Source organism: Papio anubis, chromosome 2, assembly GCF_008728515.1.
Source record: "Papio anubis isolate 15944 chromosome 2, Panubis1.0, whole genome shotgun sequence".
NCBI lineage: Eukaryota > Metazoa > Chordata > Mammalia > Primates > Cercopithecidae > Papio > Papio anubis.
The window spans coordinates 83,473,571-83,497,337 of record NC_044977.1 but is presented as its reverse complement, the minus strand read 5'-3'; the positions used below and the strand labels follow the sequence as shown (position 1 = coordinate 83,497,337).

The following is a 23,767-nucleotide window of genomic DNA, read 5'->3' as shown; positions in this document are numbered from 1 at the left end:
CTTGTGAGTCATAAAAAACAGGTGGTGAACTGGATTTTCTCCACCCAATGCAGTTTGCCGACCCTGGTCGAAGCCACTAGGCTCTGTTGCCCTCCAGTTAACATCATGTGCTGCTTTCCTCAGAAGGCCCACAGATATTTTAGGAAAAAATCGCGTGAGAGTATGTCTGGATGGCGCACATAACTCTGAAATACAATTGTGGGGAAAGGCCCAACTGCAATAGCTCTGGCTCTGCATGACCCTTGTCTGCAACTTGAAAACATCTTTCTTCCTCCAAGTCCCCTCACTTGCGCTCTTCTATTGAAATAAGCATTGATTCAGGTCACTCTGAAACCAGGGGAAATTCTAGGTAGAATGGGGATGTTTCCTCCCATTCACCATGATTTTCTGCAACCATAGGCCCCGTGTGCCCTTCTTACCTGCAGGGTTTGACTGAAGCGCTTTAATGGCGTGGCCTTCACAGGCGGGATGAGGTTTGCTAGTGACGTAACTCTGGAAAGGGGTTTGACCCGTTTATTACTAGGCTCCTATAGAGTTAAAAAAAAAAAAGTAAAATGTCAAGGTCAATTGCAAAGACAACATAACTCCACCATACAACTGTGTTCCACTCCACAAGGTGCTGGCTGTACACTGATCTATGGAATATAAGGTGTCACGTCTCACTCCGGCTGTATGGAGATGACCTGGCTTAAGAGGCAGGGAAGGACAAATGGCAGGCAGGGGATGTCAACAGAGGCATCATCTGGGAAGACAGAAAAGGGGCAGGGATCTGCTCCTTATCCCTCACCCCCCAGTCTCTGCCAGCTTTTAATTCAGAAGCTTCCACTTAGTAGAACCAGTCTCCCCACCCCTTCTATAGAGAAAAGCAGCCTCTGATTTCTCACCCAATTACCTTGTCTTTTGTTGCTTCTGGTTTCATCTTTTTAAAAACCTTTTCCCCACCTTGCCTAAAGCCACTATTATGCAATGGCTTTCCTAAAGCACCAAGATGGTTTTCTTAGTTCATTAAATTAAAAAAATTTTTTTTAAAAAGAAGTTCTATGGGCTCTTACGAAAGCATCTTTGTATCTACAGTATATTTGAAATGCACATATTAATATTTATAAATTATAACCAGACAGCAAAAGAAAATGTATAGAGAAAAAGCCCTACTATGGACATCGGTTTCTATACTACATACAGCCACAAGTGTTGAAAATCACCTCCACATAAAACATTATTTGCAAATCTGCAAGTTACTTCAAACCAGGCTGATAGGTGGGAGGGAGCCTACCCATTCCAAGGACTTTGCAGACAAGAATTACATAAATAAAAACAACAGGCTGGCCGGGCGCGGTGGCTCATGCCTGTAATCCTAGCACTTTGCGAGGGCGAGGCGGGTGGATCACAAGGTCAGGAGTTCAAAACCAGCCTGGCCAAGATGGTGAAACTCCGTCTCTACTAAAAATACAAAAATTAGCCGGGCGTAGTGGCGGGTGCCTGTAATCCCAACTACTTGGAAGACTGAGGCAGAGAATTGCTTGAACCTGGGAGGCAGAGGTTGCAGTGAGCTGAGATTGCGCCATTGCACTCCAGCCTGGTTGACAGAGAGAGACTCTGTGTCAAAAAAACAAACAAACAAACAAACAACAACAACAACAACAACAACAAAACAGGCTATGAGGAAGAGAATGATGCTGGACACAACATTTTTACAAAGACAAAGAGAAGAGTTACCCTTGTCCTCCTAAGCTCCATCTGACCTGTAGTAGATGCTAGACAGCACATGAAGATACCAAATTTTGACGGACAAAGCCAAAGTAGCCAATTGTGGTGGCAAACCTCAGTCATTTCCAGAGGGAGCCTCTAGGTATTCATCTTTCCTTTTCAGCCATTGCTTTCAAAGTTTCGAGGGTTAAGGCAGAACTTCAGATTCTCCAGGACATCTCTGCATCCCCGTTCTGAACAGAGTAGGTGCCTGGAAAAACCTTTCGTGAATTTGGAATCCTGCTGAGACACTCTCATGTCATTTTATGTCCCTGCCAGTCTCAGAAACCAAAAGCCTTCTTTGAAATAGACTATCTCCAAGCTTTCCGGCATTTACATATAAAAATTTAAAAACTTAAAAAAAAAATTCAATATAATCCCACAGTGTGGCCCAGAATGATTTCACGATTTCTCAAAGCAGTCAAATACTTTTCCAAGACAGAGCATGCAACCAGGCTGCTGGGTACCTCTCCGGCTTCTTAGCGTGCTAAGCTGAACAGACAGCAGAAAACTCTCAGAACACTAGGAAGGCTCAGTTCCAAAATGCAGAGGACGAATCTCCCAAGATGAAAGCCATTGCGTGACAATGATTTAAGAGCTGAAGGGAAAGATCTGACAGCTCTTCTGCTTCAGGTGACAATGCCCTTCAGGATGCTCCCTGGGCAGTGCCAGGCTCTTGAGCATTTGTGCCCAGAGGAGGGTTTAAAACATTTTTTTACGTCAGAGCTGCACCACTGGCGTACTGAATACACACATACACACACACGCATGCGCACGTACACACACACACACACACCACCTCTTAAGCATCCCCTGAATTTGTCGAAATGGCTCCTGCTGTGGGCTGAAAATGCCAGGTTGGTAGCACAAACTGCATTACAGCAAGTGAGGTGACAAGGATTCCCTGAGGGAGCAGGACCTGGTCTCAGAGAATCCTGCCCACTGACTCTGCGTCCTTCTGTCTCTCTCTCTCTCTTTTTTATGGTTAAAGCTGCCGGGTCAGATTTTTATATTAGAATGGGGAGGTTGAAAGGCAAACGCCAACTGGGTTCTCTTGTTTTAAAAAGGGGCCAGAAAGCACTGCACGCTAGGCAGGATGGGGGATGATCCAGCTGTGTTCCACTTGCTGTATCATCTTTTCTAAGGTTCTGCTGACTTTGCTGTCCGTTTTGCATGACCCAGTCAGACAGGCATTTTCTGCACAACTGTAAGATGCAGGTTCAACACAAATGCAAGCCTCTCTGCAGGTTGAGTGCAGTGCTGCTACGTGAGATTGTAATTAAAACTGATTTCCTAAGGCACTGCCGATTTGGATGTAAACATCAGGCTGCTCTTTGGCAATCTGACATTCCCAAGTAATGAACAATTGAACCAGAAGCCGTTGCTGTGTGATTTAGTGCTATGATCCAGCAATGTAAGCAGGTGCAATTTCAAAACCAGAACACTTACAGGTTATTGGATCTATGGGGGAGGCTTTATGCCTAAACCATATGAGTAAAGTATGAATTATGGTGTTCTCCTTGAGGGCTTCTGTGAGAATAGAAGATTAAAAAAATTCCTGGTCTCATTTGATTTTTCTTTTCCATTTACTCAATATGTCTCCAGCTACATTTTACTGCTGTCTAAAGAGAGCCCTCAGGGAAAATATTTCCAGATTCTTGTTAAATAGCTCTACTGAGAACTAGCAAATGCAATTGCAGGGATGCTTTCAGGCATTATAGAGAGATAACAGAACATAACCTGCAGGGACGCTTCCTAGTCCAACAACTCAGCTGCCAGACCAAGCTGGGCAAGGTCAATGCTAAACCCAGGAACCAAGTGTCCTGTTTCAAGTGCAGACACCACCCCCCACCAACGTGATTTTAAGACAGGGCAGGAGGGTATCTCACTAAAGTTTAAAAAAAAAAAAGAAAAGAAGAAAAGACATTGAGCATTCTGTATGGACAGTATTTTGTGAATAACAGTTTTGTTTCATCTGTTCCAGGACTCACAACTCTTTTGTTTCTCTTGTCTTATTGCACTGGCTAGAATCACGGGTATATTGTTGATTACAAGCCAAGACAGTGGGTATACTAGTTTAATTCTTGGTTCTAAAGTAATTATTAATGAGATTTCATCATTAAATATTTGCTGAGAGCATGGGAGAGGCACCCTTTATCACATAGAGAAAGTTCCTTTCTGTACCAACTTTGCTGTGAATTTTTATCAGGAATTGGCAGTGGCTTTTATCAAATGTTTGTTCTTCATTTAGTCAGAGGACAAGGAAAAAAAAAGGAAGGGAAGAAAAGAAGGGAGGGGTGGGAAGAAGGAAAGGAGATAATAAGGAAAGGAGAGAATAAAGAAAGGCATACAGGTCATATTTTTTCATAAATAAACTGATTTGACAATTTAAAATATCTTGTGTTTAATTACGAACAAAGGAGAATAAAACACTCTATGCAATTTTATTCTTGGTATGATATTTTTATTAAATGAATTTTGATATTCCTTCTCTAGGGGATACAATGATTTTTATCCTCTCCTCATTCTTCCCCTCAACAGGTAAAAGCCAAAGCAGACTGTCTGCAATGTAAGAAAATGCCTATGGCATCAATATAATCTAGCATACTTTTTTATTCCTCCAAAAATAGTTCCATTGAAACAGACATGGCATACAGGAACTCCCCACTCATTTTCCCTGCGCTTTCTTTTTGCAGCCAGAGTGGGGTGGGGAATAGTAGGAATATCATCCATCTCATGTCTGCAGCTGCCCTGAGACCCTACCCCTATTGAGCCTCAAACACCATCCAGGAGAGTCTGGAAATGCAGTCACTGGCATAAGGACTCGGGCTGCTGTACTGCAGGGCAGTGTGGCTCTCAGCTGCTTTACATCTGGTCAGGAGCAAGGAAGAGGTGAGAATCGATTGTGCTAGCAGATACTCTTGCCCATGAGTTGATGGAGCCAAATAAAAAAATCTTTCAAATGTTTGGAAATGCCAGGAATGCCTTTTCAGGGTTCTATCTGTATGCCGGGTGTGTGTGAAAACTGTACTCCCAAGGGTCACGTTTAATCTACCCAGGAACCTTCTAGGTGGCTTTCATCGTCCTTGTGTTAAATAGGAAGTTACAATCTTACAGTGACTGATAAACTCTAGCATAAACAAATAATAATAATGAGCCAATACTGGTAGCAGGAACTCAGCTCAGTGCTTTACATATAGTTGCAAATTTAATCCTATTAACAACCTTACAACTACTATTACGATCCCTATTTTAAAGATGGAGAAACTAAGGCATGTAGTAGAGCAATTTGCTTAAAACCATTCCGCTAAAACAAGGTGACCAGCATGTAAACCCAGGCAGGCTGACTCCAGAGCCCATGCCCTACACCAGGGCCTGGCTAACTTTTTCTGTAAGGGGCTACCCAGCCTCTGTCATGACAGCTCATCTCTGCTTTCAGACACAAACAATCTGTAAATAAATAAGTGTGGCTATATCATATTAAACATTTATTTATGAACACTAAAATTCAAATTTCATAGTTTTCATATCACAAAATATTCTTTGAGACACGGTCTTGCTCTGTCACTCAGGCTAGTGTGTAGTGGCACGATCACGACTCACAGCAGCCTCAACCTCCCGGGCTCAAGCAGATCTTCCCACCTCAGCCTCTGAAGAAACTGGGACTACAGGTGCTCACTACCATGCCTGGCTAAATTTTAAAAAAATTTTTAGAGAAGGGGTCTTGCCATGTTTCTCAGACTGGTCTCAAACTCTTGGGGTCAAGCAATTCTCCCGCCTCAGCTTCCCAAAGTGCTGGGGATTACAGGGGTGAGCCACTATGCCCTGCTTACAAAATATTATCCTTTTGATATTTTTCAATCATTGTAACATGTAGACACTATTCTTAGCTTAAGGCCCATAGGAAGTCAGCTGTATTCGATCTTCAGGCCATAGTTTGCTGACCAGTTATGTCCTGGTCAGAGGCCCTCAGCCTCAGTTTTTCTACTGTAACATACCCAAAGACAACACTCCCAGGCACTGCACCTCCCACAGGCACACCTAGACATGGTCAGGCTCCAGTAGATAGCAAAGCTTGATTTGCATATTCTCCCTGCAGCTGGACATGCAGGGTCCTCCCCTGAGAAACAGGGGAAACATTTGACTTACTTTTTATGTGAGTAAACCCTATTTTATTGCATTTTACTCTCTTAACTTTCTAAACACAATGCCAACTTTCCTTGACCATTTAAAAATATATACGAACAAAGTACATAAAAAGTGATATGATGCCTGGGATCTACTTCAAAATAACAACAGTGGAGAAAGAGGATGGAGAAAGAGGAAAACAGGACTGGTCACAGGTTGGTAGCTGTCAAAGCTAGATGTCGGGCACAAGTACGTGACAAAATAAATGTCAAACGGTACATGTATTTGGTACATGCCTGTCTAGGGTACATGTCAAAATTAAAAGTTTTTTTTAATTTTTTTTTTAATGGACATAAAATTGTTTTGCAAGTGTGCCAACGAATGCTGAACCGGAGTAGACAGGGGCTGTCTGTGATTTTTTTTTTTACCTCAGTTATTAGGGAGGGCCTAGTGAGAAAGGATACTAAAGAGACAGACACCATCCAGAATAGAAGAAACCTATTTTTGTGTGTTGTAAAAAAGTTCCCACTACTGAATTTCAATAACTTCTAAATAACACACACTGGAATAGGGAAAGCTCCATGTGTTGGGAAAGAGAACGCTGGGAAAGCTACTTCACAGCATTTAAAGACAGCAACCCCAAGGAGAGCCATGGGCCAAGTCGCCACACCCCCTGAAGTCTTTTATTGTATTGACTGGCTTAATTCACTCTCATTAAGAAACCCTGGCCAGGCGAGGTGACTCATACCTGTAATCCCAGCACTTTGGGAGGCCAAGAGGGGCGAATCATGAGGTCAGGAGTTCGAGACCAGCCTGACCAACATGGTGAAACCCCGTCTCTACTAAAATTACAAAAGGTGGCAGGCGCCCGTAATCCCAGCTACTCAGGAGGCTGAGGCAGGAGAATCACTTGAACCCAGGAGGCAGAGGTTGCAGTGAGCTGAGATCCTGCCATTGCACTCTAGCCTGTGTGACACAGCAAGGCTCCATCTCAAAAAAAAAAAGGAAACCCATTAATGGGTTCCCAATCACTGAACTCCATGACATAAAACAATCCAGGGGAGGTCAACTCTAATTTATTTTAGAAACACACAGAAAAATAAGGTCCCTTCAAGATCAGTTTGTCCATGGACAGGAGTCCTTCATGTTCCTGCTGTATATATTTTAACTTGTGAGCGTGTTTTGTTTTCCTGTGAATGCCTTGCAAATTCATGTTTTTCTCGCAATTGATACAATAACATCATCTACTAACGAGGCTAAAACCTCCCATTTTTGCCAGATCCTCACTCCCCTTCTGCCTCTTACCGATCAAACAAATGTAAAGCTCATTACCCTACAATTGCCTTGACTTTACCACCCCGATTCCTCAGGGCCAAAGGGTGGTTCACATCATTTTACAGTTCATGCCCAAGATTCTCACCCTTCAAGACTTCTAGGCTACTACAAATATTCTTGTGTTCTAATTTTCTCTGATACCTCCTATTGCGAAGGCCTTCCCCACCCTTTCAGGGTCTCTGTTTGTTTACTCAGTGGACAATTCTTTAATTCCTGCTTCTGCCTCTTCCCAGTTATAAGCTTTACTTCAAATGGCCCCACTCCACCCAGCATGGGGGCACTTGACAGCTTGCTTTGTATCTTTTCTTTCAATGAATCCCTACAGATTTTTCCTCTTGTGTTAATGTTTTTCTAACAAAATCGTTGAGAATGAGCCATATTATTTTTCTAGATTTATCTAGTTTAGCCTGGCTCTCATATTCACTAATCTTGTCTTAAGCAAGTTACTTACTCAGTTTCTTCAACTGAAAATGGGGAAATAACCTTGTAATATAGCAGTGAGAATTCTGTGGGTAGGAGCTATGCTTTACAGGGAATTTACAATCTGTGCAGGTGCTGGGCGAAGAGCTTTACATGGATTTGCTCTTCGCATCTTCAGAACATCTTATGAGAAAGCTAATATCATTATCCCCATTTTATAAGTGAGCAAGTCAAGGTTCAAGGAGCACAAATACACAAGATCACGTATTTCAGGTAGAGGCAAAATGTGGACCATGTACTGGATTATACGCCTCTGCTTCGTTATTCTGCCCAATGACAGACAGATAATGACGATGAGCACATAGCACAGTACTTTGTGAATAGCAAGATAATTATCAGAGCCTAGAACAGGGCTTACAAATTGTTATGTTTTTGCTAAAGATTATTCCCCCCGCCACCTTTGCCTCTAAGAACAGGTGAGCTTATCTATTCCCTTAATATGTGCATACTCTTTTTCAAAAAATTGATTTTGAAATAATCTTAGATTTACAGAACAGTTGCAAAATTAGTAGAGTGCTCCCGTAACTCCTTACACCACTACCTCTAATGTTAACATTTTACATAACCACAGTACATTTATCAAAACTAAGAAATTAACATTAGGGCAATACTATTAACAGAGTTACTGAGATTCAACCAGTTTCTGTTTTCCCACTAGTGTCCTTTTTCTGTTCCAGGATCTAATCTAGAATCCAAAGTTATATTTCTGTCCAATCTGTGACATAGTTCCTCTGTCTTGTTGTTTTTCGTGATCTTACAGCAAAATACCAGAGCTCTCTGATTGACACTTGTGAAGAGTACTGGTTATTTTATAGAATGTCTCTCACTTTAGATTAATCTTATGTTCTCTCATGATTAGGTTCAGGTTATGCATTTTTGGCAAGAATACAACACAAAGATGTGCCCTTCCTGGTATATCACATAGGTAGTACACCATGTTGCTAAGTCTTATTACTGGTGATGTTAACTTTGACTATGTGGTTAAGATGGTCTTATGGATTGAATTATGCCCCTACTGAAAGATAAGTGTAAGTTCTTACTCCAGATACCTGTGAATGTGACCTTATTTGGAAATAGGATCTTTGTAGATAAAATCAAGTTAAGAAGAGTCTTACTAGTTTAGAGTAGGCCCTAAATCTAATCACTGGTGTCCTTATAAGAAGAGGGAAATTTAGAGACATACATGGAGAAGATGGCCATGTGACAACAGAGAGGTGGAGATTGGAGTGATGTATCTACAAGCCAAAGAACACGAAGGATTGCCAACAAACACCAGGAACTTGGAAGAAGCAAGGATTCTTCTCCAGGTTTCAGAGGGAGCATGGCTCTGCTGACATTTTCTTTTCTTTTTTCTTTTTTTTTTTTTTTTTGAGACATAGTCTTGTTCTGTCGCTCGGGCTGGAGTGCAGCGGCACAATCTTAGCTCACCGCAACCTCCACCTCTGGGTTCAAGTGATTCTCCTGCCTCAGCCTCCTGAGTAGCTGGGACTACAGGGAGTGCACCACCATGCCCGGCTAATTTTTGTATTTTTAGTAAAGACAGGGTTTCGCCATGTTGGCCAGGCTGGTCTCAACTCCTGACCTCAGGTGATCCGCCTTGGCCTGCCAAAGTGCTGGGATTACAGGTGTGAGCCACCACACCCGGCCTCTGCTGACCTTTTCATTTCAGACTTAGCCTCCAGAATATGACAATAAATTTTTGTTGTTTTAAACCACCTAGCTTGTGCTTTGTTATAGCAGTCATAAGAAACTAACACAGGTGGTGTCTGCTGGATTTCTCCACTGTAAAGTTAATATTATTCTCTTTGTAACTAATACATATTTTGGAGGACTTTTTGACTTTGTGCATCCTTCTTAGTCCAATTTAGGGAGTGTTTACCCAGTATGGACAAAGTGGCCTTAATTGAAGTATACAGATGTCACTGTTGCGGGGAATGTCTCCCAGCTGAATAGGGAGAATCAGAAGGTTGATCCACAGAGTCAAGAGAGTCAGTGTCAGGTGGAGCTGGCAAGGAAGGAGCAGGTGAGATGGCTGGAAGGCAGGGCATGGTGTGGTGGACAATACAGGAACGCACGACACATAGGCAGCACTGAGGAGCCCTTCATAGAGCTGCTTGAGCAAAGGAGGAATAAGACTGTGGGTACAGAAAGGAGAGCTGCCTTGGAGCTTGCAAATGACTATCTTTTTTCTTGAAAATAGAAAAAGAAAATAATAATGAAATAATTGTTCCTAATTCTAAAATTTCCATTGAAATATTTTTTTCTGTTTTTTCTTTCCCCCCGGCACAGAGCTAACTGACCTGGTGTCATCTGTTCCCAGAAGATGAAAGACAAATAATGAGGCCCAAATCCCAACAGAAACCTGGCTCCATTGATTAGGCCAAATGTGTTTCAGAATTATTGGTTTTTAACCCCCAAGGTGAGAAAAGGTCTTCAAACTCAGAACTATAATTTTCCTCTTGTATGCTTATCAGTGATTTCAACAAAGGGACTACAGGCTTTGTGGACTTTGACAAGTTACCAGCAAATGTTCTGGGAGGCATCCCTGCTATCTTTGTCTTGGCTAATCTCAAACATGGAAGCCACATTCTTGTGTTTGTTTTCTCCAGCCATGAGTTTGGTTGCCAGTTGTCTCACATTAGGCATCTAAGGGGGATTTGATTTCCTTTTGATAAAATGGCTCAACTCTTTCCTCTATATTAAGGTAACGTGCTATGAGGAAAAGATCCCAATTTCCTTCTTAAAAAAAAAAAAAAAGCTGGGGTTTGTTTTGTTTTGTTTTTGTTAATGAGGGAACAGGGACAGCCTGGATAACTAAAATCCACAAAACACTCTGAGTTGGTTCAGTCTCAAACCCAAGCTGCAGACAGGTTTTCGGGCTGCTGGATTGAGACTCCCACAATCTCTTGTCCCCTCTCATGGAAGTGCTAAGAGCAGATGATGGCAGAAGTCACAAGAGGCTCTGGGCAAATCCACAAATTAAACCATCAACTCTCAGGTGCACAGAACTGAACATACTAATGTTAGAGGGATGACGTTTATTCTCTGTATATCAAGCTCTGTCTGCCTGAGCCAGGCAGCACCAAAAGCAGATTCAGCAGCTATGGCTTCTTGGCCAAAGCCTCCCTGTGAGATGGTTGCTTTCTGGGGGAGCCTTGAATAAGGCAGAGGCATAAGGAGGACAGTTGGCAGTTGAATGAACTCACACAATGCTGGCAGGAGCCTCTGAAACCATGCTCAGAGGCCCTGCCCAAACCAGCTTCCTATAAAACACAAATTTTAAAAACAGGGGTAGAAAGAAATCACACTTTATGACAATTTCTGTAGTCCTCCTAGCTTCATTTCCTCCTGGCCTCCTCTGCTTCCTTCAAGTCCAAAACACATGGTAGCAAAATACTACAGCTCTCTACTGTTTGTATAAACTGAATGGCAAAATGAAGGAAAGGTGGGGGTAGGGGGCAAGCGAGATGGATTTCTTCCAGTACACCCGGGAGAAGCAATTGATTTTACTACAGACTTGGAGAGGGTGAATGTTCATGGCACACCATTTTGTTTCTGAGAGAAGACTCAAGCAAGTTATTACCTTTATTCTTCTTGGTACCACTGAGTTTTTGCCCCCACACTGGAAAAGTAACCTGTCCTACTTGCCTGCCATGGGGAAATTCATTTTTGCTGAGTGAAGGTTTATGGGCTGAAAAAAAGAACCTTGGGAAATAATTCAGTAAAATACAGTACTCTGAGAGGTGAAGCAAGCAGCAGCCTAGGTTACAAACATAATCTCTAAGCAGAGCCAGTAAAATGAAACAAAACCACTGTTTCAGACACTGTATTTTTGGCTAAGGTTTCACTCTGCAATAACTTTCAAAGTTACTCGTTTTAGTCGACATTATAAGGGTAAGTCAACATTTGTCCTGGCAGCAAGCCCAAATTTGTTATTTTATTAGTCTGCTACTGGTTAAATTGGCCCAAGATTAAACACATCTAATAAATAGCCTTAAAATATTGAAGTTTAGCAGAAAACCACATTCAAGTTCTCTTTACACAGGATGTTACTATTACTTAACCTTGGGCAGAGGGAGAAATGCACACCCACACCCCGGTTAAGTTCCTTTTAGCAAACACCAGCCCCCATTGCCTGAAACTCATCTTGGTCATGCCCAGACATGATGCTACAGACTTTCAGAGAAAGAGGAAGCCAAATATTTAGCTCTGTCTGTGGTCCCTGGCTCCACATCTGCCTTCTGAGGCAGAAAGGGCCAGATGCTCAGAGCTGGAGAACTTTAAAGAGTTCAACCTCCTTAAAAATTAGGAGTTGCCAGCAGCATCAAGTCTCTGTGGCCTTACAGGAAGGCCAGCCATAGGCCCAGAGGATGTTTTCTCACATCAGGTTATGCATTTTTGGCAAGAATGCCACAGAAATAATGTGCCTATAATGCACACCCATCCCGCAGTCTGGAAAATGGGGCTGGACATCCCTGGTTGGATGATGCCAACAAGGCACCCAGAGGTAGAAAAGGTCTCCTGGTCATAGCCACGGGGTCCAGAGGAAGGTCTCTGTGGCTTTGGGGTTCTGGAGTCAGTCATTTCCTACTGACTTCTTGGAAACCTTTGGGTGGAATATATGTTCTGCATTTGTTTATCTCTGTAAGAGGGATTCCTTGGCTTCCCCTTGGGTGGGGTTGGAGGGGAAGGGGGAAAAGGATGCCACTGGGAGTTCCATTCCTCCTTCTTTAAGGACATTTTCTGGGCTCTCTCAGAGCTTAGGAATAATCTGAATGCCTCTGCAGCAAGTGACAAAGTTCTTATCACTCTGGCCCAAAGAGTGCATCGATTCTTTGCAAAGGATCTAAGGATAAAATATGAGTCAACCTGTCTGGTTAGAAAGCAATACCCTATGACCTTGGGCCCAAAATGTAACCTCTATAAGCTTAGTTTCCTCTGCTGTGAAGTGACGATGACTCTCCTACCTCCTTACAGAGTTGTTGGGAGGATCACAGAGACTAGGTGTATAATATGCTTGGCAGTCACCCGCCTGTTAGAAAGTCCTCAGTAAATATCAGAGTACTGCCCTTATTTCTGATGTCCTGGGAGAGGCGTGGTCTCTCTGCCAGCCTGCGCCCCTGCCCTCTTCTATTCCCTGCAGCACTGAATTTTGCCTTGATCCTTCCAGGGACAAAGCTGGAGTTCCATGTCACCTGCCAGAATCGTACCAATAACTGCTCTGGCCACTGAGGCTGCTACAAGATCATGTATTTTGATTCCACATTCCTGCCTTCCTTTTCTTCCCGTGGTTTTATCACCTGTTTAGTCAAGCTCCAGCTGGATACAGCAAAATAGTGGTGCTTTGGCAGGATTCAAGGCTATATTGGAAGAGAGGAAAGCAGTAAAATCTCAAGATAAGGACCCAAGTCCTAACCTCCCTAATCTGGGAGGTTTGCATTATCCTCCCACCTGCCCATTGCCACCAACACTGCTGAATTATGGGCTAGAAGAGCTGGTCTCCAGTCTTGCCAGATCCCAGTACTGTCTGGGATTAGGCAATGAGAGGAACTCTGGGCATTCAACCCATGTTGGATGTGCAAGGTGAAACTTCACAAAAATAATGTGTAACCAAGAAAGGACTACACAGAACCACAGAAAAGTCCTCTGTCTTTCTCATCCATCTGTCATTCTTTGAAGCTCAGCATTATCTTAGCTTCCCAGAAGAGGAAAAAGAAGTACAGAGATGAAAAAGGATGCGCAGATCTTAATCTCAGTGTCTCAGAGGAAGGACAGATTGTTCCAGCTGAATCTGGGATGATCAAACACATCTCAGGCAAGCAAAGCTGACAGTCAGGTCTGTCATCTGACTGAAAACTAGACAGGGACCAGGGATCCCAATTGGTTGCTGAGTAAAAACTACAGGGACATCTGACCAAGGGCACTGGGTCTGCAGAAGAAAATGGATCCCCTTCTCTTGATGTGTAGTTGGTTTCTGTTTTTGACAAGAACAACGATTTTGAGCAGACAGGCCTTGCAGAGATGTGACCTCCAGAGAGAAACACAAAATACGTCTGAGGTGCTCCCTGGTAACTCCCAGCTGTCCCTTCTAGCACAAATTATCCTTTCAAATGTTTGGTCCATGTGTGTCCTCAGGAGCACATGCCCACACTTAGAACCAGGGGACACAGCACCTGGGTGTTTTAGAACACTCTGCTCCCAGCCGAGAACAGAATACATTCAAATCTGATTATTCAGAATGGAAAAAGCTACTAGCCAAACAACCACATGGAATTGATTAAATAGGAAATAAATTTTTAAAAATCTTAAACTTTCCTGTTTTTGGCTTTCAGCTGACATCTTACCACCCACTGAGCAATGGTATGCAGAAAAATAAGATACAAAGCATGCTGTTCAGGAAACTGTGAGGTAAGTAATCTATAATGGATTCATTTGGCATTTCTGTTGCCCCCACACACCCCAAATGAGCAGATGAATAGCTTCAAAATGCTATTCTTTGGGAGGGGTGTATGTGCATGTGCATGTGTGCAGAACACAAAACTGATTTCATTTGTTGAGACGCTTTCCATTCTGTAGTGCATTTTTAATGGCAAGAATTAAAAAATACCCAGTAACAATGGATTTTTCCAAAGGTTCATAACAAACACTGACTCTCAGTGCTGTACATTTGCAACCTTGAAACATAGTGATTACATGTTATTTTGAACTGTCAGCAATTAATATGCAACCAGATGTATCATTATCTACAGTTTATTAAAATGCAGAAGCCTGTGAATATTAAAAAAAAACAAATGATGTAGCACACAACAAAGAAGGCAAGGAGCTCAGAGACTCAGCTTTGCTCCCAGAATCACTCTCAGCTAGTTTCAATTCCAAAGAGATAATGGGGAAAATGGGTAGACAGTGGCAACTGACTTAAAATGAAAGAATAAATACAAACCTGTGATTTGGTTGTTGGGTTTTGTTAAAAAAAAAAAAAAAAAAAAAAAAGTTGGCTAGCCATTGTAGAGTCAAGGACATTATTTTGGTGGTAAAATAAAACTGGCATTTATTCCTAAGGTAAAGGATGCCTGCAGCAGAGAGCAGCAAGGTTCTCAAGTGTTTTCTAATATGGGACATCTACAGAGGAGAAGATTCCTTTGAAGACTGCTGGAAGTCTAAACTGGAAAAAAATTTCCTTGGTAAAGGTTTCCCAAGCATTGCCAGGTTGGGAAGGGCACAAGGATGGAGTGGAAGGTTCTTCTTCTACATGCCAGGCCCTCCTTCCCTCTGCCCCAACATTTGAGAGTCAAGTGAGGGGTGCCCCTGAGTTTGCAAAGCAGGACTGTGCAGTGGGCCACTTGCCCTGCAAAGCTTCAATCAATTGCGATTAAATAAATTATACCCTGCCAAGGCACTTGCCTACTCATAGACTCTAGCAATTTTCTAGAAACAGAGCAGTCACCCTACACCTGATGCAGGTGTGACTCTTGTGACTCTGAAGCACTATGTAAACAATGAGGGAAGCTTAGGAAAGGGAAGGAGGAGGCACCAAGAGCCATGGAGTCACACACGCTCTCATCTTTGCCATACAGCAACCCTGTTATCCTGTTTCATAGAGGAGGAAGCAGGTGTTCAGAGAAGTGAGATGACTTCCTCCAAGTCATACCCAGTAGTTAACTGGCAGTGGTGAAATCTGAATTCAAATCTACCTGCCTTGAAAACCTCCCCCGCCACCCTACACTGGCTTCCCAGGACATACAACTTCCTCTGATAATAAATAATAATATAATCACAATATACAGGACGACTTTGTGCTAGGCTGTGCCAAAGTGCTTTCTGTGCATTATTTCCTTGACTTAAGTTAGTGCTATTAATATACCGATTTCACAGTGCAGGCAACTGAGACTCAGAGGGGTTAAGGGCCTTGCCTGAAGTCACACAGCCCAAATTGAGCCCAAAGCTACTAACTCAGCAAGGCCTGGGTTCTTAATTAACCACAGCATTGTTAGTTTCCTAAACCAGGGGGGAACCCCGAAGTGAATAGGCTGTAGAGGCAAAAGGGAAGTAGACATTGACGAAGGAGTGGCGGAGGAGAGAATGTTCTTTCGGCATTCAAGCCCTATCGCTCTGGAATCAGCAGCTCCTCTTGACACCTCCCTGAGAATCTTAGTGAGCCCAGGTTCAAAGGTGTCCTGCTTGCGTGTCCCCAGAAGATGCTGCCCTCTGATAAGGGCACACTCGAGGACTGGGGGGTGGCAGGCATCCAGCATCAGGGGGCTCATTGGATGACCACTTCTCAGTATTCCCCCTCCATAGTCTGCCAAGCTACCCAATGAAATAGCCTGCTTCTCCCCCTCCCCCTGGTTGACAGTCACTACCCGTATGATTGCGTTGTTAATGACTTGGTCAAACTGAAGTAGAAGTTCCTTGAGGACAGAAAGCATGCCTTTTCTAAACCAGGGGGAAAATGATACACAGAGCCAGGTCTCAAATAAATATTTATGGACAATTAAAGAGCATTAGGGGTCATTTTTTAGTTGTCTAGCTCTTTACCAGCTCATATCCATCACACTATGGAGTCTCCCTACATTTCCAACAAAGGATCTATTTATAATTAAAGCACCCTGCAAATGAATAGGGCATGAAGAGCTCAAAGCAACCTAATTCACCCTCATCTGCTTGCCTTGGGTCTGTGTCCATGGTTGGCATTTGGCTAGGATTCTCAGATGATGCATGTCAGGTGGGAGCTGGCCTCGGGACAACTTGCTTCCTACTCCCCTGGCCAGGGTGCCTCTCTACCCAGAGCTCACACACCAACCCCTGTTTGAAAGTCAATCTGGGAACAATCAGAAGGCCGCACTAGATTATTTTGTTGCTCTACCTGGCAGAAATGAATGTGAAGCTTGGCAGTATGCTTGGAACATCTTTTGTTTTTTAAAAAAATAATAATGCCCAATGCTAACTCTGATCACTTTATTTCCTACAAAGGAAGGAGCTACCTCCTAGCAGATGCCTTGGTAGGTATAACCACTTGTAGCTTCTACGCAACTGATCTATGTTCAAGATAGATGCTGCTGTTGCTGCTGCTAATGACCTATTAAGTACTTGCTTTGGTGGAAGCCCTTTATATGCTCATTTCAAATTCCCATTTTTCAGATGAGGAAACTAAGGCTTAGAGGATGAGACACAAGTCCAAGATCTCTCGGCTCACAGGTGGCCAAGTGGGGATTCAAACTCAGTTCAGGCTGACTTCCAAATCCAAGTTCTTAACCATTACATTCTAGGGCTGACCCCAATTAAAGTGTAATCTCATCCAATCCTTCCCGCCAGAGTGAAGGGGAAAAGGAACAGGATGGGTTGAATCATTTTAGCTGGAACTTTGGAATGTTCTTTGAAGCTTCGAAAAGAAAAAGATGTATGTTCTGAGGACAGAAATCTAGTTTTATTTTTTAAGTTGGCTACCATGTAGCACAGATTCACTTCCTATAACACATTAAAGCCAATTTTTATCTACTTAGTCTTAATATCTGAAATTTGGGTCCTATGCTAAATGTCCAAATTTCAAGTTTAGTTTGCAAGTGACTGTGTCAAACTTGGGAACTTATTGTAGACTTCTAATCCTAGAAAACCCCTCAGAACATGCCTTGTTCGCTGTTTCCAAACTCTCTGTATCGCCATGATAATTTTTTGCCATATGTACATGTCACCTGAGCCATTATGTACTATTTCCTTAATTAGTCATTTTTTACTTAAAAACTTATTGTAAAAATAAACTCTATCACTGCCTTAAATGGAAAATCACTATCACCTGTCATAAACAGATGCTAACTTTAAAAAATGAACCCTGAGGCCTACACTTAGTTACACAGGGAAATTATCAAGTGATGGGGAGGTGTTAAAGACACACTAATTCCAAGTGGAAACTTGACATAATCAGAGAATTTAAAAGGGAAAGTGATTAAATTATTTTGTGATTTGTCTTTGTAAGATTTGAGCTGCCCAAGTGGTATGAAACCCACCTTCTGGAAAATAACGATCTAATCCAGTCCTCTCATTCCAGAAACAGACTCTGAAATGCCAAGACCCTAAGCCTACCTTTGCCCTGTCCCCTGCTACTTGGGAAGCTCTTGTACGAACCAGCTTAGAAATAAATGCTGCATTTAAGAGACTTCCGAAGCAAGCTCCTGTTCCTTGACGTTGGTGTCAGAATCAAGCTCACTCTTCTAGGCCCTTGGAACCTGGGCATAAAGCATTCAGAGACGAATGAATGCAACGTGTCTTTTCTGATGCTCTCTCCTTCAAAGCTCTCAGATAAGTCACCATCAAACATCTGAGGAGGAAGGAGGTGGAGGTGACAGTTCATTATGCATCTGTGGCTTACACACAAGAAACCATCAGTTCTCCCTCTTCTTTATTTCCTTCTTGACAGTGGTTTCTGACTCCTTCTGCAAGATCACACCCAGACATCCCTAACGCAATCACCAGGATGGCTGACCAGGGATGAGAAAATGAACTAAGACTGCCAAAACCTAACACGATATTGATGAGCCACTTTCACCGCGCCCCCCTGGCCCCCGAACCCATGTGAAGTCAAAAATTAAAAATAGTCTTCCCCAGTGACCTTTAGTTATCTTCTCTGTATTTGCCTGGGGTTGTTCTTGACATGCCTGCGTCATTCGCGATTATGAAATGTTAGTATGCCAACATAAGATAGCACACTTGAAATGGGAGCTTGCCCTGGCCTTGGGTTGAGAAAGCACCCACAGGGAAGACTCACCATTTTGCCCCCCTCGGCCATCTGGCCGGACTCCATCTCTTTCCGCCACTAGCTTGTTCCTTTTCCTTCTGTAGCGTCTTCCTCTAGGAAGACTCCACATTTCCAAATCTGACAGCCCATGGCAAGTCCAAAACATTTACCTTTCTTTTTTCCTTTTTACATTTTATTTCAGGGTTCAGACACAGGCTCTCAGCTTTATTTAATTCAATCAGTTTGCCAACTTCTAATGCTAACGGTATTTACAGAAAGAGTGCCCTCGGGAAATGCTGTATTTCTTCTTACTATTTATCACCTGTGCTGCAAGCATTAGGTGTGCAGAGTTCAGAAAGACATCATTTTAAGATATGTTGTGGCCAGAAGTAGTGGCTCATGCCTGTAATCCCAGCACCTTGAGAGGTCGAGGCGGGAGGATTACTTGAGCCCAGGAGTTTGAGACCAGTCTGGGCAACACAATGAGACCCTGACTCTACAAAAATAAAACAATTGAAAGAAAATTAGCCAGGTATGGTGGCACACGCCTGTAGTCCTAGCTGTAGTCCTAGGACTACAGCTGTAGCTACTCTGGAGGCTGAGGTGGGTGGGAGGATCGCTTGAGCCTGAGAGGTTAAGGCTGCAGAGAGCCATGATTGTGCCACTGCACTCCAGCCTAGGCGACAGAACAAGCCCCTATTTCTAAAACAAACCAACAAACAAAATACATCACCTATGTGTACTGAAGTTTGTATCTACCCATTCCTTGTGGGCTTTTTAACAGTGATCTCACATCAAATTTAAAGTAGGACCTTGCACTTGGAGATTACTCTGTACAGTGTTTTGGCTAACTTTAATGGGGTTCACTTAGAACATCCCCCAGAGAGACAGTGCTGCTTATCACCTACCCAGAACCATGACTGGCTTAAGCCAACATTGTGACATGCCAAGAGGTCAAGACTGGGCAAGGAGGGACAACATTGGGCCCTGCCTCCTAATTTCTCTGAATCTCTTTTTCCTCAGTTGACCAACAAAAAGGACAGCTCCAGAAAAAAAGAAAAACGAAGAAAAAATGAAAAACTAAAAAATGAAAACCTAAAAACAAACAAAATAGCAAAATTAAAAAAAAAAAAGGACAGTCCTTGCCTTGCCCAGCTCCCTCAGCTACTGCAAGGCTCAAAGGAGAAAATGCATGTGAAAATAAGTGACTGCTGGCTGGGTGTGGTGGCTCATGCCTGTAATTCCAGCTACTTGGGAGGCTGAGGCAGGAGAATCACTTGGACCCAGGAGGCAGAGGTTGCAGTGAGCCGAGATCTTGCTGCTGCACTCCAGACTGGGCAAAAGAGTAAGACTTTGTCTCAAAAAAAATAAAAAAAAAGAAAAAAAAAAGAAAATGACTACTATCTGAACAAAGGGTGGCATTGCTCTGGATTTATTGAGCACAATGAAAAAGGAAGGTGTCCTCATTGCAACATACCTGTCCCCACTTCTCTACATCCCATATGCACACATATAGGTTTAAACTGGTTACAATGAGTATATAATCATGCTCAACTTTTTTTCTCTTTATTTTTTCCAGGAACACTAGGGTATTTCTGTTTGCTAGTGAGTAATGGCTGCAAATGATGTCAATGACCCCTGTGCCAGAGGCCATGGTCATGGAGCTATTGCTCTATTGTAGGACAGAGAGGTTGTTGGCTTTTCTGTCCAGTTAAATAGGAAAGGATGCTAGACTGGAACCAAACCATCAGACTTCAGGCTCCAGCTAGGCCATTCCCAGCTGTGTGGTCTTGAGCAAATCATTGGACCTCTCTGACCCTTGGTATCTTCATCTTTAAAATGAGGACAATTATACACTCAGGAGAGCCAAAGAATATAGAAGTGCCTTGAAACTGTAAAATGCACAAACACAAAGCATGACTATTATTGCAAATAATGTCATTATGAACAACTTTGGAAACACAGCCTTTTCCCCACAAGAGCTAGAATACTACGTCCAAATATCTGAACCATTTTTGTCTTTTAATATGCACAGAAAGTGTGTTATCTTCTTTTCTTTTTTCTTCTTTTTAATAGACACAAGGTCTTGCTATGTTGTGCAGGCTGGTCCCCAACTCCTGGGCTCAAGCAATCTGCCTGCCTCAGCCAGCCTCCCAAAGTGCTACGATTACAGGCATGAGACACCGTACCCCACCAATAAGTGTATTATTTTCCAGCAACATTCACAGCATTGGGTTTTTTCTTTTCTTTTTATTTTTTAAGACAGAGTCACACTCTGTTGCCCAGACTGCAGTGCGGTAGCACAATCTCAGCTCACTGCAACCTCCGCCTCCTGAGTTCAAGCAATTCTCCTGCCTCAGCCTCCCGAGTAGCTGGGGTTACAGGTTCCCGCCACCACGCCCAGATAATTTTTGTATTTTTAGTAGAGACTGGATTTCACCATATTGGCCAGGCTGGTCTTGAACTCCTGACCTCAGGTGATTCGCCCACCTTGGCTTCCCAAAGTGCTGGGATTACAGGTGTGAGTCACCACGCCCAGCTTGGTTTTATTATGTCTTAAAAATAGTTGCAAATCAATTAGGTATAAAATAGCACCTTATTATTGCCTTTTTCATTTCTATAATTCCTACTAGAGTGAACATTTTAAATAATCTTTACCATTCCTTGTGTGTGAACTGCCTTCTAGTATCTTTGGCTTATTTGTCAATGAATATCTTAGGGTACTTTTTAAATATCTGTATAAATTATTTATATGACAACAATGTTAATCTTTAGTCTGTCATCTCTACTTCAAAAATCTTTTCCAATGTATTAGTGTACTTCTCTTCTCTAAAGAAGCATATTAAGCCTAAAAGAAATCCTGTTTGTTGACACAGCATCATAGAGTGTCTTTGCACTTATCAATACTCAAGATTTTCAGGCACACTAAAGATGTCCATAAGAAATAAGCAAGGACAGGAAAGAGATAGGACAGTACGTCACATTTGGAAAAGTTAGGGGAACAAGGAGCACTGGGCCAGGAGAAGGAAAGCATCTGAGCGGAGAGAGGGAGAGGAGAGAATGCACATATGCGTGGGTGGAGTGGGAGAGGTGTGGAGAGAGAGTAGTTTTCAAATACTTAAGGGCGTAACACATAAGAAAGTATTACTGGATCAGGCACGATGGCTCATGCCTGTAATCCCATCACTTTGGGAGGCCGAGGGGGGTGGATTATCTGAGGTCAGGAGTTCGAGACCAGCCTGGCCAACATGGTGAAATCCTGTCTCTACTAAAAATACAAAAATTAGCAGGGCGTGGTGGCGTGTGCCTGTAATCCCAGCTACTCAGGAGGCTGAGACAGAAGAATAACTTGAACCCAGGAGGCAGAAGTTGCAATGAGCTGAGATCGCACCACTGCACTCCAGCCTGAGCAACAAGAGTGAGACTCTGTTTCAAAAAAAAAAAAAAAAAACCACCAAACAAACAAAAAGTAAAGTATTACTGAATAACATACAGCTCCAGGAAGCAATGTTACAATTAAGAAAGGATTTTCTTGTCATCTATACTGAACACAGATGGAGTACACTCATCCTTCAGTATCCAGGGGTGATTGGTTCCAGAACCCTCTCAGATACTAAAATCTAAAGATGCTCAGGTCCATCATATAAAATGGCATACTGTTTGCCTGCATCCTACCCATATCCTCTTACACTTTAAATCATTTCTAGATTACTTAAAATACCCAATAGAATGTAAGTGATAATTGTTGTTATCCTGTATTGTTTTTTATTTGTATTATTTAAAACTGTTATTTTTTATTGTTTTATTCCCTAATATTTTCTTTTCCTTTTTTTTTTTTTTTTTTTTTTTTTGAGACAAGGTCTCCCTCTTTCACCCAGGCTAGGGTTGCAGAGGCACCATCTCAGCTCATTGCAGCCTCAAACTCCCTGGCCCAAGCAATTCTCCCACCTCAGCCTCCCAAGTAACTGGGTCTACAGGTGTGTGCTACCACACTTGGTGAATTCTTTGATTTTTTTTTTAAGAGATGGGGTCTCGCAGTGTTGCCCAGGCTGATCTCAAACTCATGGACTCAAGCAATCCTACTGCCTCTGCCTCCCAAAGTCCTGGGATCCAAACACTTCTGATCAATGGTTGGTTGAATCCGTGGACATGGAACAAGTGGATATAGAGGGCCAACTGTATACAATCTAAAATGTTGTCCCTGGAGGTGTTTAAGCAGAGATTGAATGGATCTGGCAGCAGATAAGATTGGGCTACATGTTCTCAACAGGCCTTTCCCACTCTGAAGTCCTCTGATGCAATGACCCTGGGTCATTTCCTGGAGGCTGGATTTGTTTGTTTCATAAATCCTCAGGGAAAAAAAAGCCTGTTTTGCTACTCCTTTCCTCCTCATCTTAAGAGCCAGAAAGAAGAAAAAAGTCTAGTGAACTTACCATTAAGGTTTCTGGTTCAGCTCCAATTAACTGAAATTTACTAATAATCAGGGCTACCTTCTCTCAAAAGGACACAATGGTCCAAACAGAAAGTCCGGGCACAAGTGTTTCCAGACTTAAAAAGAATCACTCCTTTCCCAGCCAGTAGAATGTTCGGAAACCTTTCCTGATTAACTTGTGACACAGTCTCTCTCTCTTTTTTTTTTTTTTGAAGATGGAATCTTGCTCTGTTTCTCAGACTGGGGTGGTGCTCGGCTCACTGCAACCGCCACCTCCCAGGTTCAAGTGATTCTCCTGCCTCAGCCTCCTGAGTAGCTGGGATTACAGGTGTGTGCCACCACGCCTGGCTAATTTTTGAATTTTTAGTAGAGACGGGGTTTCACCATTGGTCAGGCTGGTCTTGAACTCCTGACCTCGTGATCCGTCCACCTCAGCCTCCAAGTGCTAGGACTACAGCTGTGAGCCACTGCACTGGACGTGACACAGCCTCTTCTAAACTAGTTACTGGTGTCAACTTGTTTAAAAAAAAAAAAAAAGGAAGGCAATAGAAACCTCTGGCCTTCACTCCTGACAGTCCATGAGCCAATATAAGAATAAGTGGCAATGCGGTCATGGCAATTTCCTCATTTTGTGTGTGACCTCTACCCACTATCAAGGCTGACAAATTATGGAAGGCAACTGCACACATACATCACAAAGTAGCCCTTCCAGATACACACATCATCAATAACAATTACATTTACACAGGCTTTGCACAATTAGGATGTGATCAGTAATTTATTTTCTTTCAGTAGTTATGAAAACAGTGGCATCTGTCCAGGATTTTTATGGGTAATCACAGGGTGTCTTGAGAAAATGACACAATTTGCAAATATCCAGATGGTAGTTGGGCCTTCCAGTGATTGGTTTACACAGA

The 23,767-nt window shown here is 42.7% G+C and overlaps 1 protein-coding gene and 1 long non-coding RNA gene across 11 annotated transcripts in view; one reads left to right on the top strand and one right to left on the bottom strand.

Moving 5' to 3' along the window:
• ARHGEF3 (Rho guanine nucleotide exchange factor 3) overlaps positions 1–23,767 on the bottom strand; it is a 340,100-nt gene that overhangs the window by 46,732 nt on the left and 269,601 nt on the right. For 7 of the 9 annotated variants that reach the window (XM_009200514.2, XM_003894270.3, XM_009200516.2 and 4 more), the window contains one exon: positions 420–527. In XM_009200514.2, the coding sequence (XP_009198778.1) occupies positions 420–527 (108 nt within the window). Of the gene's footprint in view, positions 1–419; positions 528–1,716; positions 4,061–23,767 lie in introns of those variants that run through there. The other 2 variants (XM_003894269.5, XM_003894272.5) reach the window with 2 other exon arrangements.
• Positions 10,002–18,057, top strand: LOC116273767. 2 transcript variants are annotated; one of them, XR_004182151.1, is made up of 3 exons: positions 10,002–10,108; positions 14,022–14,097; positions 17,732–18,057. It is a non-coding gene; the product is annotated as an uncharacterized LOC116273767 (long non-coding RNA). The 2 variants fall into 2 exon arrangements; XR_004182150.1 differs by lacking the exon at positions 17,732–18,057 and adding an exon at positions 14,749–14,913.